Source organism: Castor canadensis, chromosome 8, assembly GCF_047511655.1.
Source record: "Castor canadensis chromosome 8, mCasCan1.hap1v2, whole genome shotgun sequence".
Classification (NCBI taxonomy): Eukaryota; Metazoa; Chordata; class Mammalia; order Rodentia; family Castoridae; genus Castor; species Castor canadensis.
The window spans coordinates 3,094,416-3,115,809 of record NC_133393.1 but is presented as its reverse complement, the minus strand read 5'-3'; the positions used below and the strand labels follow the sequence as shown (position 1 = coordinate 3,115,809).

General features: G+C 37.7%; 1 protein-coding gene across 1 annotated transcript in view; it reads right to left on the bottom strand.

The window, feature by feature from the left end:
* Positions 1-21,394, bottom strand: part of Col21a1 (collagen type XXI alpha 1 chain) — a 161,327-nt gene that overhangs the window by 74,366 nt on the left and 65,567 nt on the right. Inside the window, exons 4-9 of the mRNA XM_074081869.1 lie at positions 9,788-9,956; positions 9,482-9,698; positions 6,883-7,056; positions 5,528-5,605; positions 3,687-3,695; positions 3,325-3,408 (exon numbers count right to left, since the gene is read on the bottom strand). Of these exons, the coding sequence (XP_073937970.1) occupies positions 3,325-3,408; positions 3,687-3,695; positions 5,528-5,605; positions 6,883-7,056; positions 9,482-9,698; positions 9,788-9,956 (731 nt within the window). The remainder of the gene's footprint in view (positions 1-3,324; positions 3,409-3,686; positions 3,696-5,527; positions 5,606-6,882; positions 7,057-9,481; positions 9,699-9,787; positions 9,957-21,394) is intronic.

Here is a 21,394-nt window from a genome sequence, read left to right as displayed (position 1 = left end):
CAACTGTGACTAAATTCCCAATCTGTTTCATTCTAATTTCATTGAAACAATTGCACATTCTGAATTTTAAAAATATGTACTCAGCTTGAAAGCAATACATATTTATGTTGAATTGAATTTGTGCCACGGGATTTTTAAGTTGTTGACAGGAATGGAAATTTCATGGACTAAGCTGAAACATCTCTGAAGATGGTTTCTCACGCAGACCAAGTATGAGCCAAGCAAGGCACAGCTAGAATTTTTAATTGTCCATCTAAAGCAGATGTCTTGGACTGCTTCACCTAATCCCAAGTACCCTATTTTCAAGCCCCTTTCTCTAAAATCTGTTCACTTTCTTGCTATTCCTCGGCCTCCACAGGAATAGCTCACCTTAGACAATTTTTAATTCACTCAAATCAACCATTTCCCTCCTCATACCACAAACCCATTCTTCAAGCTAGAAGAAATTCACTCAGTCTGTAAAAATTAGAATTCAAATGTTGCAATCCAATGACCCCTGAAAGTTTCCAAAAGATTTTGTACTTTATATTCCAAATGAATCTCCAAATGATAAAAAAAAGAAAAAAAGATTAGGGTATAGCAAAAGCAACAACAGGAATATGGATGTCTAGAAGTTGGTATTTCAGAACAAAGAGGTTATCAAAATTGCTCCAAACTAAAAAAAAAGAAAGGAGAATGCTTTCCTCTTCTTCTGAACTCACTGATTTCATATTTATTTACGGTCAGCTCAAATATGGTGGGTTGTCCTACAAAGTCTGTGACTAGTGAAGTGGGAGAAGCCATCATTTGCATGGAGGGTCAATTGAAAGGGAGCTTCTTGCAAACTGGTAATTCCCTCATCAGAGACATCTCATATAGGCCAACTGGGGGAAGGAGTGGATCTTACTTTTTCTATAAAAATTATTATATCCTTTGTATTAACTTTCATTGTGAACAAAGACATTTTTGCATGTAAGAATACCCCAATGATAAATTAATAATTCCATTAATTTAGTCATTCCTTACATTTGGAATTAGGGATGAAAATGCATGAACCATTCTTCAAGGGCTCACAGTCCAAAGGCTCAAAGCTTGTGGGAAAGTTGCAATGCCACGACAATTTTCAGTGTGGGGTGCCACGCTGGATGCCACCCAGTTTTGCAACAGGGCTGTCATATTTATCAGAAACTTAAAGAACCTTAGACAGACGACTTTCCTCATCTTAGAATAAGGGCTTACCCTCCTGTCTCCCCAAGGCTTTGTCTTCTGTTACAACCTCACAATGCAACAGTCAGCTGCCAGAATGCTATCTCTGACTAACAGGCTGGCTCTGGTCTGCACAGGTGATTCTGTTTTATGAACAGCTGCACAACTTTCCAGAAAGCATCCAACAAAAATGAACAATAGCTTTCTGTGAAGTAAAAATCACCTCATCTATTTTAGTTTGGTTCCTATTTAATAATTAATAATAATAATAATAACCCCATCAATTGCAAAAGCCAGACATTCTCTAAAAGAAATATGACTCAGACACTGTTAAAGATTCTGCTTTTCACATACAGGTCCCTGACCTGGGTAAGGAACTACCTCCAGAGGAAAGAGCCCTAAAAGCATGGAAGAGTGTGTGTGTTCCTGTCCTTGTGCCAGAGGTGCTGAAGAAAATGGAAAGCCAATCAGGAAGGCAGCCAACCTGAAGACTGGTGGAAACTGCAATTTCACTTAAAGTAGTAGGTGGCAATGGGGCTGGGTCATGACTAAGAAAGGAGAATGAAATGAGAAACAGATGAAATTGGAACTTAGAGGCTTTGCCAGAGAAGACAATGGGGGTGCTAAAGATCTTCTATGGAAACACATGACTAAAAACAGGGGATACTACAAGACATCTATTGGATTAACAATGAAGAATCAGAAAATATCAGAGGCTTTTAGGGCCTCCAGTGGAGGCCACAGATGTGTGACCTCACTGTCCTGAGAGTCAGGACAGCACCCTGGAGATGAGCAAAACCCCACTGAGGGGCCAAACACCTGGCCCGTGACTCCCAAGTCATGTTATGTGTGATAGGCAAATTTGAGTAAGCTGTGTAAACACTTTTAACAAAGACTTTGTCTGTGGGGCATGTCCATCTGTCCTACAAGGTTTCTTCCCTCAGAAGCATCTTACAGGCGTTTCTCCTTTATGGCAGGCATCCTAAATAATACGTGGTTACTTTGACTAAAGAATACTTGCAATCTAAAAGTAGTTACAGTAACAAATGGATTATAAGGCATGACAGTCAAATTCCAAGCCAAACAGAGATTTCCTTGGAATGGGATTTTGAATGTATACCTTCATTTCTTAAAATGCACTTGTTTCTTGAGTTCCACAGATAGGCATGAAAGTATGCACAAAAGACAGGAAGATCTAATTACCTCATACCAGATGTTTAAAAACTAAAACTTTTTCAGTCATTGTAATTAAAACACTAATCAGAAAATTCACTCCAACTGAACCATATAACTCATATTTAACCAAAATTAGTTTTGTCACATCAAGTAAGAGGGGTGAGTACACATAAACAACATCTTTGTGACAAGGGAATTATAGTTGCTTTCAAGTTAGAAATTATTTTCACATAGGTGATATTTTAAAGTAATATTAAATGAGCACAATTTACCTATCAGACAAACTAGTACTCAGTTATCTTATTCTAAGTGAAACTGCAAGAAACATCAACTTACTTAATAACTTAGTCATTCATATGTAATAACAGCGATGTATTCTAAACATGTTATAGAAAAAATCACTTGTTACCATCTTTCCAACCATATAAAAATGAATCTATACATACAGATATAAAAAATTCAACTGGAACACATGTGTAAACTCCCCCCAAATCTTTATATGATTCTAAGTGAAATAAACATTTATGCCCCTTCTTAGAATTAGACATTAAACTCACAATCAAGTTAAATTTTTTTTACTTCATTTTTCTACCTGAAAATGATTTTGACAAATTGGACATTTAAGAATTTAGGACATATTAGCAAATGTTCTCTCTCCATTTTTTTTTTTTGGCCAGGTTGCAAGGAAGAATCATTCTTGGGCTCTAATGGCAAAATTGGAATAAAAGAAACAACGAATAGTTTCACTTTAATGTGTGTTAGTGGTGTCTTTTTTTGCTTTCAAAAAGTTTCAAATTAAAATATGCTTTTTAAGAAAAAAAATCACTAAACTCAGGTAGCTTAAGACCTGATTAGTCAGCATTAGTGATTTCACAACAGGTCAGTCGTGATTAGGAATTTTGTGCATTGGATCAGTACTTATTTATGTGATGAAGCAAAACTGTCATCTTCGGTGTTACTCACTTTGGGGCCTTGGGATCCTGGTTTTCCTGGAGGACAAATGCAGGGAGCTGAAGTTGAACCTATGTCACTGGGACCATTAAGGCACTGGAAAAGATGAAAATAAAAGTAGAAACCTGAAGGCATACACAAACATGTGTATCTCTATGTATGAAATGGTAAAGCTGCTTTATGGTAACTATCTAGTTATATTTAGCATAAACTGCTAAGAAATTAAATATCACAAAATCTATGAATACTAACAACATGCAAACGCATACAATGGGTTCCATTTGTCCAACATACTTACAGCTGATGAGAGGAAGCTAAATGGTCCCACAAGGAAACATTACCTCAAGAAAAATATCCATTGTGTACATGCCTACCTCTCCATTCTGAAAGAAAAACAACACATGTGGGTTTTTTGGGTTTTTTTGTTTTGTTTTGGTTTTTTGTCCCATACTTTTTCATCCTAGCCACACTTAGACCACAATCTTCCTAAAGATACCTCCCACAAAGCTGTTATTGCAGGTATGATTCACTATGTCTGGCTTGCTTTTTTTTTTAAATTTCTTTTATTCATATGTGCATACAATGTTTGGGTCATTTCAACACATGTGTTTTAAAATATGTTTTGAATTACACTTTCAATCTTCCTAATCCTCCTAATTTATAGATACTTCCTTGTCCAGATGAGAGATTCAAGAAGCATCAAATCCAGTAAGAGCTAAAGCATTTGCTTCTGCTTATTCTAAAAATGATTTATCCAACATTTACATTTGTAAATGATAAAGGAAAGAAAACAAGAGTGGTGAAGAGTGGAAGGCAAAAATCCAAACACCAAGGCTACTTGATACAGTAGCCATCCAAGAATAAAATACCTCCAGGTGAGATTTATATGGTGTGTTCAACCATCTAGAAATTGTTTAAGAACTAGAAAAAAAGAGGCCAAAACATCCTTAGGAAGTCACAAACTGTGTGCAATAAAATTTTATGCATTTTACTTTAAGTGAGCATCTCAATTTCTTACTGGATAGCACATACTTCTAAATAGGTTAAGATAATCTTTCCAAACAATAATACATTAGATCAGAAAATGAGTAGGTGGGAGAAAAAGTACAAAAGGTAGAAGCCACATGAAGTCATAGTAGAGAATTCAGAAAGAAGCAGGAAAATAAAAATGGATGTGAGAATTCAAAATCTGGAGTCTAAAGATGTGATTTATCCTATGAGTCATACGTGAATGCAAAGACCTCAATAAATGAAGTATATTTCGTGAACTCTCAAATGCAGTGAGTTGTAATACTCTTAAGAGAGATTCCAAGTATCTAAAATAAAAACCACAGTGTTTAAACAACCACCTATGTAGAAAACCCAGAATAAACCATTCTACAAGTTCCCATGTTTGATCGTATCATAGACACTTTAAATATGCCGCCCCATGTCTTCAAGGCTTCTGAATACTTGGGTTTAGAAGTTATTCTGATTGATAGAAAAGAAAAATGCTGATTGTAAGAGTATTCAAATTAAAAGAACCAACAACCATGTCAAAATCACCAAGAATGCTCATTGTCAGAAAGATTTCCAGCTTTCCACTCTATTTCCATTAAAGCAATACACCATTTTTTGCCCAGGGGAAAGGAATAGTTATACACATGCATATGTGTGTGTATAAACATGTACATGTAATCACATATGTAATATGTTCTATGCCACGGTACTTTAGCTCTAACACATCAATGAAAATAGGTAAATGTGTGGAAATGTTCCTTGTACAATATAAGGAAATTTTCATAGCGAACAGCAACAAAATGCACTGGTGAACAGGAAAATTACTTATTTCCTATTCCTCAGAACTGTGTAGTTGGGGGGTTCTGTCCTACATTTAATTAAGTATATAATTATTCTTCACACACTGATATTCAGACAAACATCCTGTCTTGCAAAGCAGGTCCAGTCCTGTCCCACCTGATCAATGGAAGAATCTCAACCAGAAATGATGCGAGCGAATGCATTTGCTGTGCTCTCACTCACACGAGTGGCATGTTAGAATTTCCCAGTGATGAGCTTCTAACTCTGTTTTCTTCCATGTAACTTTATGTTCATTGACAACAAAAAACAAAGTCAACCCTACATATTCAATAAGACTTGGGTACTACCTGCTTTTTATCTATGACTTTGAAGCCCTAAAGTAGCACTTGTAAGAGAAGCAATCCATCCTACTTACAAATCCAGGAATCTCGCACGCCGTCTCCCGGTTATTCTGTTCTGGGTCACAATAGATTCGCAACTTTTGGACATCAAACTAGGAACATAAACCCAGCAGGGGTAAAGTTGAGGCACAAGATATTGTTTTATAAGAACAGCTCAACAACCCCTACTACTACAAAGGAGAAGAAGAAAAGGAAAGAGCAACTCAAATACATAGAAATAGCCACTCTGAGTAGTAATTTTGGACTTTTAGATCACAGCACTTAGTCAAATCAACAACAATACAAAATGTGAATACCTAATATATGACTTGAGATGTAACATAACTCATTTTTGAGACCCCAAAATATTTTATTTAACAATTTGTAGTTAGGAAAAACAACAGCTCCCACATTTATTTTAATTTTAAATATTTAGTTACTTACTTATTTACTTATTTATTTGCAATGCTGGGGCTTGAACTCAGGACCTCTCGATCTTCTTAAGGAAAAAATTCCTACCACCAAGAACAAATCTCTGATTTCCTTCAGGCACCCAGTGAAGCTGTTTTAGTAGCCCTGGGGCAGAAGCTAGTCTAGAGAGCATTTTCAAGAACACTTTAGCGTTCTGTCAGGTTTCCTACATTTATCCTAAATCTCTACAAAATTCCTGATCATACAGGTGGGCTCAAGAAGCCATTTGGGGTTTAGAGATTTCATTGCTGGGATGGACTGCTGTGTGAGTAGGCTCAGCACCTGTTACTATTTAAATATTTACAGCAATGTGACAAACAGTATTCACACATGTGGAGTCACACCCTTGAACGTGACAGTCTTCCCCTGAGAGAAACAGAGCGAGAGGGATATACCTTTTCAAATAAAGCTTTTAGAAAACCACTACTCAATCCAGATACAGATGTATTCCAATTTAAAAAGATGTCAAAACAGTCAAGCAAACCTTCTTAGGTATGAGTTGAACACAGCAAGAGCACCTTATTCTTAAGTAGCAATTTTTTTCATGAAGAACCCTGACATGTGTTAATCTAATTTTATCCTCACAGCTGCAAAGAAATTTTTATAGCCTTCATTTTATAGCTCAAACTACATTCTCATTTCCAAATTCATTATTTAGACTCTGTTTCTCCTGGGAAATATGAAATTAATATTTCCTAGAATTCTACCTTCTACCCTGGAGGACATTTTTCTAAGTGTTCTTATAAAATAGATTGAGTCCAATTTTGCATTTTCACCACACATACCGACACAAAAGAACTGACCACGTCTTAAGAGAACTCACAATTAAGCTGAATATAGCTGATGCAGTAACAGTACTACAAACAACACCAAAAGTTTTGTTCTGCACACCACAAAGAGGAAATGATTACTTATCCACCTGGACAGTTTCTTCTTTCCCAGAATATTTTCCAATTTGTGTTTGCCCGTTGATGAAGATTCCTAGTACTGGATGTAAGGGCTTACTGTCTATTTGCTGATCATCAATAAACAGAGTTACATCTTGCTCTGTTACTAAAAGACGAATTTGATGCCAGCCTTCATCAAATAATGTCTGTGGAAAGAAAGTATGGAAGATTCATTAAGTAAGCACCTAACAACTTTCTACTTTCTTTCTTCCTGCTCCTTTACTCCAAACTGTTGCTAAGAAAAGCTGAGTCACACAGATTTTCTGTGTGTTATGTACTAATTCGCCCGACCCAAGCTGGGCTTCTTATTCTACCCACCAATTTTTTTATCAACCCCTATCTCAGCTCCTATTACATATCCCAAAGTAGTTGTGCCAAAGTTTACTTAAGCAACTACCTCAAAGTCACAAAAAAGATCCTAGTCTCTGAATAATGTCTTCTCTCATCCCTCATCCTTTTCTTCACTGCAACTTTGGACCTAACAAACTCATGCATTCTTCCTGATATTCTCACTTAACTTCCATGACTCAAGCCATCTTGATTGTCTCTGTTTCACCCTCTCCAGTTGCTCCATCACTCTGAGGGCTCCTCTCCCTCAACCTACCCTATAATGAGAGCACCCTGCATGAGTCTGTCCTTGACATTTTTCATCCTGCCCTTTCACTGTCCCATTCATTCCTACATTCTATGTAATAGCCCTCTCCTACATGTGGGCCCTATGGCTCTACCACTGCCTGAAATAATTCTGTAAGGATATCTCACAAGTGGCTTACCAAAGTATATATTTTTCTAAAAAGTTTGAATTACACTCCAACTCTTCTCCTCCCCATTTCTCTTGGATAATGTTATCGTTTTTCTCAAGCACAAGCTTCTTTCCTTGAGCTGTAATAACTCACCAGATGCCAAGTACTATAAATATGTCTCTTGATTAGGTGCAAACACTATCACACGTGTCCCTTAAACATGACTCAAAATCACTTCTCCATTCCCACTCTTACGTCTGTAATTTAGGAGTGTAGATATTTAGTTTATTTTCAAACATACTCTTATCTATCCTCCCCAAGACATACTTCCTATCTCCAGTAGACATCACTACAGTTATGCTAGAGGAGTTCCATTTTATTCCTTTCTGTATTCCCAGAATTGTCATAATTAAAGGATAAAGTTGAAAATACTATGTTTGGAAAGAAGGAAGAAAGGCAAGGAGAGGATTGCTTTGACCATAACATACCTATGATCAAGACCTTTTGATGGAACCCTATTATGCACTGAATAAAATTCAAATGAATATGTATCCATTTCCAGACCACTCGCAAACTAGGTGCATAGCTTGTTAGTCTCTTCAGCCGTGCGTCTTATACTCCCAACACCCAGGCTATCACTTCTCCCTTTCTGAATAAAAACCTCTCATTTTGCTACCGACAGGACTACTGACACTAAACCAGTGACTATATCTCTATCAGAATCCTAAACATTCACCACGGCGCAGTTCAAAAGCCATCTTCTTTATCAAGACTTCCCCATATTTTGTGTCAGAACCCGTTTTTCACTCCACTAATAATTTATGATTGTATTTGGTGCCAATTGCTTGAATACCTTATTATAAATAAGCTACTTGGAGATAGGAAGCATGTGTTATTCATTCTCATTTTTAAAGAACCTGATACATTGACTTTCGTGAAGTTAGCATGCAAGAAATATTTTTAAATTTTAATGTGCTTGAAATAAAGAGAGTTTGTGCAAAAATGCCTAATTTATGTATATAACCATATACAAATTCTAAACTGTATAATATACCTTATAATAAGGAGCAAATGTTATTGTGAACAAATGAGTTAGAAAATAAACTTTTAAAAGCTTGTTTTATCAAAATATATTCCTTTTTGAGAAATAAATGTACTGCTAATTAAGATAAATTATGCACCCATCATCCACCTAGTATTTAATGTTTTAACAGAGATGTCTTTATACTGATATACTGTAGGACATTTCTGTACAGAAGATATCAATATTAGCTTTGAAATTAACAGATTTAACTTTAATTCCTAAGTCACCATTTACGAGCTGAGTTACTTTAAAAATGCACTCAGCCTTGGATATTTGTTTCTTTGTCTACAAAATGTGGTCAATAGCTTCTTCTTTGGATGGCTGTTATCACTAACTGTGCCTGGCACTTAGTTGTAGGCACTCAAAAAGTGCCAGTTCCCTTCACGCTTTGTGCTCATGCTGATTAAGATATAATTTTCCTGCTGGGCATGGTGGCACATGTCTACAATCCCAACACTCAGGAGATAGAGGCAGGAAGACTGCAAGTTCCAGGCCAGCCTGAGTTACATGGAGAGACCCTGTCTCAAAACAAGAAAAAAAGAAACAACAATACAACAAAAGTTTCCTTCCTCTGTTGATATTCTTTAATAAAGAATATGACAGTTCTTAATGAAGTATATTGAGCTGCATTACAATATGAAGTCAATATCTCTTAGTCATGTTAAAACCATAGCTCTCTCTCTCTCTCCCAACACCACAACCTTGAGCGCTTCCATACAACGATGACCACCCCGCCATCTTTACCTTAACTCGAGAGTCAGCAAAGGTGACAGTTTGTGAGCCATTGATTACACTGGTTGTTGTAAATGACAAGGTTCTCTCCACCCCATTTAAGGTAACTGCCATTTGTGGCCTTCCATCGATGGTTAATATCCTCCACAAATCCCACACTTTCTTGACCTTAAATCTCTGAGTGGAAACAAACACATACGATGGAGGAAGACCTTCTGGGAAAACGTTGCTAGAAAGGGAAGAACACAGATGAGTGTGAAGAAATCTCAGCTCTCAAGAGATACATCACCCAGTGCTTCATCAACACATCAGGCTTACCTCGTAAACTCTGACAAGTCAACTTTTGATGTCACTTCATATCCTTTTATCTTTGTTGGTGAAAGCTGGACTCTTTTCTTAACTTTCTTATTTACACCTAGCCCTAAAAGAATATCAAATCCCTTCTCGTCTCGGGCTGCCACAGGAATTCGTGTTGGACAGACAGATTCTATAAAGCAAAAGCAGTAAGAGTTGGTTAATCACAGACTACTCCAGAAAGAAAATGAAGACCAAGGGGGAATACTAGAGAACAGAAGGATTATAAAATGTCAGTGCATAGAAATATCTGTGAATTTATGCAAACATGTTTTCTGAGAATAGGTGGTGTTAGGCTAAGCATTTAAGTCAGGTCTCAATCCTTATATTCCATAAAGGTAGATAAAAGTACAATAAGAATGTAAGAGGAATATTTGTTAATGCATTGCTTCAAGGGCAGCACCATGCTGATATCTGCAACATGAAGACTCCTAACACCTGAGAGGAAGAACCCTGGAATAGGACCGAGAGTTACTACGGATGAGTTGGTGACCTTGGAATTAAATTTCCCAGTTCTAGACGAGGAACTCTCAGGTTCCTCTCTTACATTCCCAGCCATTGAGGACAAAAAAATACCAAATCCCTTCTCTTCTTGATATTCTTTCTACTTCACACTGTTTAAAACTCCACAGCTCAAATATTAGGTTCTATCACTCTGGAAAAAGCTAGGAATTGAGACAGGTTCTCATTATATAGCTCAGATTGGTCTGGAACTCACTATCCAGCAAAGGTTGGCCTCAAACTCTCAATCCTCCTGCCTTATCCTCCCAAATGCTGGGATTATAGGAATGAACCACACCTGGCTAACGTGAAGATTTTTATGTAAGTAAAACTGGATGTCTTCCTGGGAGACATGTTTTCTTTTCTCTCCAGGTCTTTAACATATTGTATTTTGAATGGGTGCATGCAATAAGTGACCTCCTCCATTCCCTGGTTAGCTTGGAGCTAAGTGACAAGGAGAGATGGGAATGAAGCAAAGAGAAGATGTTGGTTAGATGAGTGGTCCAGTGAATTCCATGGAACTTACACCATGATTAACCAACCTCACCTCCCAGCAGCACAGGGCTGAGTCAAGCCCCATCCTTACTCAGGAGCAGACCTCCTCCCTCACAAGTGCTCTAGGGAGGAACCAGGATGCACTAGCTCCATGAATCCATCAATCCAAACAGCAGACACCAGAAGGCCATCCAGGGCCACCTAGAGCCACCCAGGGCCACCCACGGCCATCCAGAGCCAACTACTTTCACATATCATACTATATGTATTAAGTGTATATTTTATATTTTAATCATATTTATGGATAAGTAAATATATCCTTAAGAAGCATAATTGGTATTATATTGTTAGCTATATGAATTACAAATGGATGATATACTTAATAGTTCTCTGGAGAACAAGTGCAATATTTGGAACTTGAAAGTTGCAGATTTACACATGAGGGAAATCAATTATGAAGAGAGACTTAGTCAGGATCTTGCATAGAACCTCTAACAAGCAACTAGGACAAGTACATGAACCAAGTTAGTGTGAAGGCATGCAGCCAGAAGCAAGGCAAAAACAAACAGCAAACAAAGACTTCAGTAGATGCAGTTACAATTCCATCTTACTCCAGTATGTTCACAGACCATTCAGAACAGGAAAGCTTTACTGATGAGCACAGATTGCCCCATTTATTTCAAGCTCTGAAGACCAATAGTACTTGGTTTTTGGTTAAATCTCAGGACTTAGTGCTGTAAGTCATTTGATCTTATGGGAGTCATTTGAAATGTGTTTTATTTAAAATCCTGCTATGCACAAGGAGACAAAAACTCTGTATCTGGAATCTAGACAGACATCTCCAACTACACTTTATTGGCAAAACAACAAAATAACAATGGTAAAATCAAAATAAATTGAGATTCTATTACCAAACATTAAAATAAATAGTGAAGAGGGCAACCCTGACTTCGCACAATCTCTTTCCTAAATACAGACTGAATGATCTCATCCCCATTTACTAGCAAATAATCCTACTGCCTTGAAATCTGGAATAACTTGGAGTGAACCATCTTCCTCTGCGGAAGATGTCTGCCAGATGCAAGGCTCACACATGATGGCCTTGGTGAGTAAACATGGGTTTTATCTAGTGCTGTCAGAGTGAAGTCAACGGGAAGAGGCTCCCACTAGTGAACTGTGTACCAACCAGAAAAATCAAAAACTTTTGCACCAGTAAGTAGCTTCACTGTTCTTAAATTACATAAGAAACAGAAATCCATGAGGGAGGGGGACAGGGTGGAGAAATGACCCAAACAATGTATGCACATGTGAATAAATGAACAACAAAAAAGAAATCCATTCATGATGAACAATTAAGGAGAATACAATTTTAAAGGCTTAAACAATAGCATAAATAATTTGGTTTTCACCCATTTGGATATTAATTTTTTTTTCATTTTGAAAGAATTATATAATGAGATTTTGTGAAGTTGTTACTCTTTCCTCTTTGAATATTGAGAGAAGGTAGCATGTTTTGTTCTTTTTTGACATATATACAGACAATAGTATGTATCAAACTCTTTTACTTCATTCTTATTCCTTTCCCTTTGCAATTTTGATATGAAATGGCATAACTTTTGTCAGATATTAGCTATATGTCATTTCAACACACAAACTTGAGTATTTGGCCTTTACTTTATAGAAATAGGATTTGTTCAGCATGGTACTGACACAAAAACAGACATAGACCAATGGAATAGAACAGAATTAAGCCCACACAACTATAGCTATCTGATTTTTAACAAAAGACCCAAAAGCATACTTTGGAAGACAGCTTCTTCAGCAATGTTGAGAAAACTGGATATCCACATGTAGAAGAGTAACTAGACCTTACCCTGTACAAAAAATGGATCAAAAATGTTCATGCAAGACTGAAATTTTGAAACTACTGTAGGAAAAGTAGGGAAGACCCTTGAAGACAGAAGCATAGGCTACAACTCTAAATAGGACTCCAATAGCTCAGGAAATAAGGGCAAGAATTGACAAAAGGGTTTGCATCAAATTAAAAAGCTTCTGCATGATAAAGGAAACAATCACAAAAACCAAGAGAGAGCCTACAGAGTGGGAGAAAATATTTATCGGATAAAGGATTAACAACCAGAAAATATAAAGAACTCCAGAAAATTAAACACCAAAAGAGTGAATAATTTAATAAATGGGCAAATTAATTAAACTGACAGTTCTGAAAAGAAGTACAAATGTCCAATAAATTCATGAATAAATGTTCAACATCCTAAGCTATAAGGGAAACGCAAATCAAAAATGACATTGAGATTCCATCCAGTGGGCATATATCTGAAAGAAGACACCTACACACCATGTTTATGGCAGCACCAATCATGATAGCCAAGCTATGGAATCAACCTAGTAGCCTCTCTTCTGACATATGGATTTTCTAAAATGTGGTACATATACACAATGGCATGCTATTCAGTCAAGAAGAAGAATGAATGAAGTACTTTATATGCATGTATGAAAACAGAATCATGAAATCTGCTCAATGTTGGTTAAAAGGGGGAGTGGGGTAACAAAGGCCAATAGAAGGGGTGAATTCAATCAAAGTGCATTGTATGTGTACATGGAAGTGTCACAATGAGACCCTTTGTGCAATTAATATACACTAGCAAAAAAGTGGCAGAAATAGTCTGTTTTAACCAGACATCCAAATGTCATAACTAGCACACATACACTTCTGTAGCAAACTGATCCTAGTGTTCCTAAAATGTGATCTTCAGCACCAAGGTTGGAGCCTGTCATTTATTCCAGATCCCATTACAAGGAAGAGGTGTTGACAGAGTCAGGAAGCAAATCCAGATCTGGGCCTGATTTCAGAGACTGGGCTGGAACTCTGTGTAACCATAAGTCTCAGGTGTACACAAAGCAACAATTTCATGTCTGACATTTTACTCTACACAGTATCTGTGAAATTATCCATGTTATTGTACTTAACAGTTGTTTGTTCTTTGTTGCTGTATAGTATTCCATTGTATAAATTACATTATTTACCTGTCTTCCTGAGGGAAGTCACTCGTGTTGTTTTTAGTTTTCTCTGCTATGGTTAAAGCCACTGCTAACATTCTTGGACATGTCACTTGGTAGACCTACAAACTTATTTTTCATAGATCCATATCTAGGGGTAAAATTGAGTATATGTATGCTTTGTCCTTATAAACAGAGCCCAAAACTTTCAAAGCAGTTGTGCCAATTTTCACTCTCACCAACAAGCAGAATGACATTTTAAAAAATTAGAAGGCTTTCAGAATAAAATATGTAACAAGATGATGGCTAATATGCACAATATCTCACAGAGAAGGGCAAGCAGGATGGATGATTCACACAGCTTCATACATTCTTAATGAAAGTGTTTTCTTGTTTATGTCTTTCATAGAAATAGGTAATTGGATGGTAGTATAGTTGCTTCAATAGTATCTACCATATACTTCTGTAATCTGCTTCCAAGGGTATATAAAGCAAGTCCCCCTTGTTCTTGGGGCTCAGCCTTTGGACACAAGTCCACTGGGTCTGTGTCAGCACAAGAAATGTTGCTTCCTGCTGAACTGCCTCCGTGCCCATATCTGCTCGAGAATCCCACAACATTTCCACTTGTAAATATTAATAGCATGGTTTATATGCCGACATGTGTTTATTTTCTGAATCATGCCATAGTTGTTCTATTTTTCCAATGAACACCCAAACATCAATCTCCATGCATAATATGAGCACTGTTTATTTGAAACTGTAACTCTTATTGTCTCTAATTAAATGAAAAGAAAATTCATATTTTTGGATCTACAATAAGTTCCTGACATGTACATTGCCTTTGATTCAGATTAGAATCAGACTCTTAATCAACAAACAGAAAAAGAGCAATTCTCAGCATAACTGAGATTTTATGAAATAGTTTATCCTGTCCTCTACCATCCAACAAATTGCACCTCTTCTTCCACCTCAATGACTGGGAAGCCATAGGTATAATGACTGGAGGGGCAGGAAATACAGGAACTGTTCTCAAGTGAGGGTAAAGAAATTCATCACCTATGTGTTATGAAAGTGTGAGTGAAGATCCCAACCACTTCCACCACAATGGCGGCCGTCCTGGCCACAGTTGCTGATGTGTGCAACCTTACCCTTGGGACTGTTACTGTTGTGCAGGTTCAACAGAGTAGAGTGGGGTAATTATACCAGACCATTTTTTAAAAGCATATAAAGTTTGAATTAGATAAGCAAATTATTGAACAAAATCCAAGAAAATAACAGTACAAAGTATCGTCGGAGGCAAAGAAATTCAGGAGAAGTCTTGACTGTCATTGCAAGTTAAAGTACATCATGGTAAAGAGCATGCAGAGAAGAAAAGTCCCAAAGTTGATGAGGAAGAAAGAATCCAAGGTCCCTGGAAGAGGTAGTGCTCATCTCTCAATTCCTCCTGTGCTTCTTCTCTGCCTTCTCCTCCTTTCATCTCTCAATCTTTCTCATTTCCCATGAGACAATAAGGGAGGAGTTTCAGCATTATGAAAAGCAACTATTTCACCACAAACATTTGGCCTTAAAAAAAGGCAAAGATGACCAGGTACGCTAAAACCATAAAAATAATAATTCAGGTAGAGTTCTGATACATGTGATAGGAAGTTCCCATCTAGTTCAACCTGCTTGCTTCACAAAATGGAAAACTCAAGCTCACTCAAATAAGCCAAGGCTGTGAAGGAAATGTGAATCAAAAGACACTGAAATCTTCCATCTCACCGTCAGAATGGTCATCATCAAGGCAACAAACAATGACAAATGCTGGTGAAGATGTGGGGGAAGAGGGACCCTTGTACACTGTTGATGGGAAAGTAAACAAGTGAAACTGCCTTGGAAATCAGTATGGAGGTTCCTCAAAAAACGAAAAATAAAACTATGATATGACCCTGCCACCAGAAGGAACCAAAGTCAGCATACAATAGAACACCTGCACCCCTGTGCATCTGGCAGCACTACTCACAATAGCCAAAGTAGGTGCTCATCAAAAGATGAATGGATAAAGAAAAGGTGGTACACAATGGAGTGTTATTCAACCATAAAAAAAGAACAAAATTATGTCCTTTGCAGGAAAATGGATGGACCTAGAGATCATTGTGTTGAGTGAAACAAGCCAGACTCAGAAAGACAAATAGTGTGTGCTTTCTCTCATAGTGGAATGTAGATATAAAAGAAAGACATGAAAGTAGAAGGTGGAGTATTTGGCAGGAGGAGAAGGAAGGAAAAGAGAGGGTGATAGGAGTGAATAATGAAGTACATGGTATGTAAGTATGAAAATGTCATAATGCAACCCATTATTCTATAAAATTATTTTTTAAAGAAGGTCAGGTTAAGGTTGCATGACTAATTGGAGCCATAACCAAGCCTGCCTTCTGTCCCCTGACCCTTGTAAGTAAGGTTATGTCATACACTCCTCTTTTAAAAATACATGAATTTCCTGCAGCATCCAAAAATCAGGATAGTAACAGATGGAAAAGTAAAAGCACACAAGCAATTTTATAGAGCTTGATCTTGAACTGTTTGCACCTGCACACAATCAAACTCAACACACCTGAATCAAAATGTGAGTGCCCCACCACCACCAAATCCAATAATTCCAGCCACAGAGAGCTGTAAGGCTTTGAAAGTACCTAAGTGTCTTGCAAGGCATGAGGGAGCAAGAGGAAATTATATTCTCTCTCCCTCCTCTTTCTGTTCTACCATGCTCATGCCTGGTTCACTCAAAAAAGGAACAGAGTGGTATCATCAAAACGGTAGGAAGTTCCAGACCTCCTGATCCCACAGAAGCCCCAATTCAGTAATGACAAACAGAAAAAAATACCTTTATGGGAACTGAAGGATCCAGTTAGGATATTGTAGGACTCTGGGTGAGGAAAAAGCAAAACAATGGTCACTCTAAAATAGGAAGAAAAGTGACTTCTCTTTCCTCATGTCAGACTAAGCTCCAGGCTGGCACAGATGGGAGCAGGAGCTCACAACTTCTCCCTGAAGAGGAATGGAAGGGATCTGATACTCTGGGTTTTCACAAGGCTGCCTGAGTCTGACTTCCTTCTCATCGCATTTAGAGTAGTGGCAGACATGCCATAATTTAGATGCTTGAAGGGCCACTGAGAATAAAGAAAAGAGGGATGCATCTTGCTGTGTGTGGCATGATTCAGCGTAACCAGCAAGAGGCATACAACTTGAGGCTTCTCCCTCAGAAAGGAGGACAGGGATGGAGCATGTATCTGAGGGACTAGTGTCCATTCTGGCCGCCTGAGGGCACTGATGAGGACTCAGCAAACTTTGGATGCTTAGTGATGGCTAAGAACAACACTGAGTGGGGCACCTTGAGGCTTCAGAACCAGAGAACTTGCAATGCTACAGACACTAGGTGGAGGAAGAGAATACACTCTTTAAAAAGAAAATAATGAGTTTCTCTAATTGAAAATTGCATTCACAAGCTAGGCAGGGTGGTATACACCTGTATGTCCATCTATTCATGGGTGGGAGGATCACTGGACTCCAAGAATCCGTGAGCAGCTTGAGGAACACAATGAGATGGTCTCTTGAAAAACAAACCCAAAAAATGCACACACAGGCCTCCAAAGACAGGTTTGAGAGGCCCCTCAGAATCTCTTCCCAAGTGATTGCAGAGGGCCACCTTCTGTACAAAGCCAGTCTGTAAGGCTGTGGAGATGACTGTTTCTTCCAAATGTTTAAATCCCAAAATGAAGCTAAAAGACACACAGAAATAGGGAAACATGGCACAATCAAAGGAACCAGGATATCAGAAAAGAAGCCTGGGCATTACCTGAAAAAGAACTCAAAATAAGCATCATAAAAATGCCCTCTGAACTGAAGAAAACACTGCATGAACAAAAGAGCAGGTGTAAAGAGAATCCAAGCAGACATGTTGAAGCTAGAATTACAATAAGTGAACTGAGAATTCAGTAGAGGGGATCGAGCAAACTTGATCAGGAAGAGAAAAGGAATCCCTGAAGTCAAGACAGGTCGGACACTTGAAATCATCCAGTCAAGGAATAAAATGAAGAAAGAATGGAGGAAAAATGAAAAGTGCCTAACAGGCTTATGGGACACCATCACACTGACACACGGTATCAAAGGAACCTCAGAAGGAAAAGGAGTGACAAAATCTTTAGTTGAAGCAACAACAGTGGCCAAAAATGTTCCAAATATGGATTAAAAAATGGACAGTCACATTCAGAAAGTTTAATGAACCTAAAGTGAGCCCAGAAGGATCCACACTAAGACACATAATCAAATTAACAAAAAGCAAAGACAAGGAGAGAGTGAACTCAGCAAACAGCAGGAGAATAGCAACTCATCACATTCAGAAGAGCATCACAAGACCAACACTGGATTTCTTATCAGAAAGCTTGCAGGCCAGAAGACAGTGGGATGATGAATTCAAAGTGGTTAAAGATGAAGAAAGAGATTGAGGAAGACTATAGAAAGTGGAGAGATCTCCCATGCTCATGGATTGGTAGAATCAACATAGTAAAAATGTCGATACTCCCAAAAGTAATCTACATGTTTAATGGAATTCCCATCAAAATTCCAATGACATTCATTAAAGAGATTGAAAAATCTACTGTTAAATTTATATGGAAACGCAAGAGGCCACGAATAGCCAAGGCAATACTCAGTCAAAAGAACAACGCTGGAGGTATCACAATACCTGACTTCAAACTATATTACAAAGCAATAACAATAAAAACAGCATGGTACTGGCACAAAAACAGACATGAAGACCAGTGGAACAGAATAGAGGACCCAGATATGAAGCCACACAACTATAACCAACTTGTCTTTGACAAAGGAGCTAAAAATATACAATGGAGAAATAGTAGCCTCTTCAACAAAAACTGCTGGGAAAACTGGTTAGCAGTCTGCAAAAAACTGAAACTAGAACCATGTATATCACCCTATACCAAGATTAACTCAAAATGGATCAAGGATCTTAATATCAGACCCCAAACTCTTAAGTTGATACAAGAAAGAGTAGGAAATACTCTGGAGTTAGTAGGTAAGAACTTTCTCAATGAAACCCCAGCAGCACAGCAACTAAGAGATAGCATAGATAAATGGGAACTCATAAAGCTAAAAAGCTTCTGCTCATCAAAAGAAATGGTCTCTAAACTGAAGAGAACACCCACAGAGTGGGAGAAAATATTTGCCAGCTACACATCAGACAAAGGACTGATAACCAGAATATATAGGGAACTTAAAAAACTAAATTCTCCCAAAACTAATGAACCAATAAAGAAATGGGCAAGTGAACTAAACAGAACTTTCTCAAAAGAAGAAATTCAAATGGCCAAAAAACACATGAAAAAATGCTCACCATCTCTAGCAATAAAGGAAATGCAAATTAAAACCACGCTAAGATTCCACCTCACCCCTGTTAGAATAGCCATCATCAGCAACACCACCAACAACAGGTGTTGGCGAGGATGCGGGGAAAAAGGAACCCTCTTACACTGCTGGTGGGAATGTAGACTAGTACAACCACTCTGGAAAAAAATTTGGAGGCTACTTAAAAAGCTAGACATTGATCTACCATTTGATCCAGCAATACCACTCTTGGGGATATACCCAAAAGACTGTGACACAGGTTACTCCAGAGGCACCTGCACACCCATGTTTATTGCGGCACTATTCACAATAGCCAAGTTATGGAAACAGCCAAGATGCCCCACCACTGACGAATGGATTAAGAAAATGTGGTATCTATACACAATGGAATTTTATGCAGCCATGAAGAAGAACGAAATCTTATCATTCACTGGTAAATGGATGGAATTGGAGAACATCATTCTGAGTGAGGTTAGCCTGGCCCAAAAGACCAAAAATCGTATGTTCTCCCTCATATGTGGACATTAGCTCAAGGGCAAACACAACAATGAGATTGGACTCTGAGCACATGATAAAGTGAGAGCACACAAGGAAGGGGTGAGGATAGGTAAGACACCTAAAAAATTAGCTAGCATTTGTTGCCCTCAATGCAGAGAAACTAAAGCAGACACTTTAAAAGCAACTGAGGCCAATAGGAGAAGGGGACCAGGAACTAGAGAAAAGGTTGGTTCAAGAAGAATTAACCTAGAAGGTAACACACATGCACAAGAAATCAATGTGAGTCAATGCCCTGTATAGCTATCCTTATCTCAACCAGCAAAAACCCTTGTTCCTTCCTATTATTGCTTATATTCTCTCTTCAACAAAATTAGAGATAAGGGCAAAATAGTTTCTGCCAGGTAGCGGAGGGGGTTGGCGGGGGAGAGGGAGGGGGTGGGGGAGAGGGAGGGGGCAGCGGGTTAAGAGAGGGGATGGGGGAAGGACGTAGAAATGACCCAAACATTGTATGCACGTATTAATAAAATAAAATTTTTTTTAAAAAGTGGTGAAAGAAAAACATCCAGCCAAGAATACAATATCCAGAATAACTGTCCTTCAAAAATTCCTAGATAAACAAAAGTAGGTTGAGTTTGTCTCCACTATATCTGCCTTAGAATGACTGTTCTTCAAGTTGAAATGAAGACACTAAGTAGTAACACGAAAGCACTAGCAAACATAAAGCTTGCTGCTAAAGGAAAATATGTGGGAAAATACAGAATATCATATTTGTAACATTGAAATGGTGGCACATAAATCACTTTTAATTCTGTTACAGCAAACAAAAGATACAGTATAAAAATAATAAAACTATAAAAATATATTAATGTATATGCCATATAAGAAGACATAATTTGTTTTTATCTTTTGTTATTTGTTTTGCAGAAGATGTAATTTGTGATATCAATAACAAAATGTGTATGAGATACAAAAGCATAGAGAATTTGTATATAGCTAAATACAATATTTTATGTAATTCCCCCTCAACAGTAGCCATAAAGATAATAGCTGTGAAACCTACAGAAAAGAAAATGATACATGAGACAAAGAAAATCATTACAAAACATTAATGAGCGCAAAGAAAGGAAAACAGGAAAAGAATAACAAAAAAGCTGCAAGGCAGACAGAAAAAAATTAACAAAAATAATGTTAAATGTAAATGTTCAATCCAAAAGAGAGGCTAAATAGATTTTTAAAAAACAAGCTCCAACTATGTGTGTCTGTAAGAGAATCACTTCAAATCTGAGTCATTCTTAGATGGAAAGTGAGGATGCAGTGAAATATATAACCAAGTCATAACTGACAGCTGTACCTATATGTGAGAAAATTGGCTTTAGGTCAAAAATTATTACAAGGAAACACAGGACATTATATCATGATTGAATGGTGACTTCACCAGAAAAACATGACAGTTATAAATGTACATACACCCAACATCATCTGTGCCAATACGGAGCAAATATTGGGCAAACTGACACCAGCGCAGTCATGGGAGATTCCGATGTCCCACTGTCGATGGTTACGTCATCCAAAGAGATTACCAGTGAATAAATAAAGCACCTGAACAGCACGGAGACCAAATGTCCGAAGGGCACTTCTAGAGCATTCTGTCCCTCGGCAGCA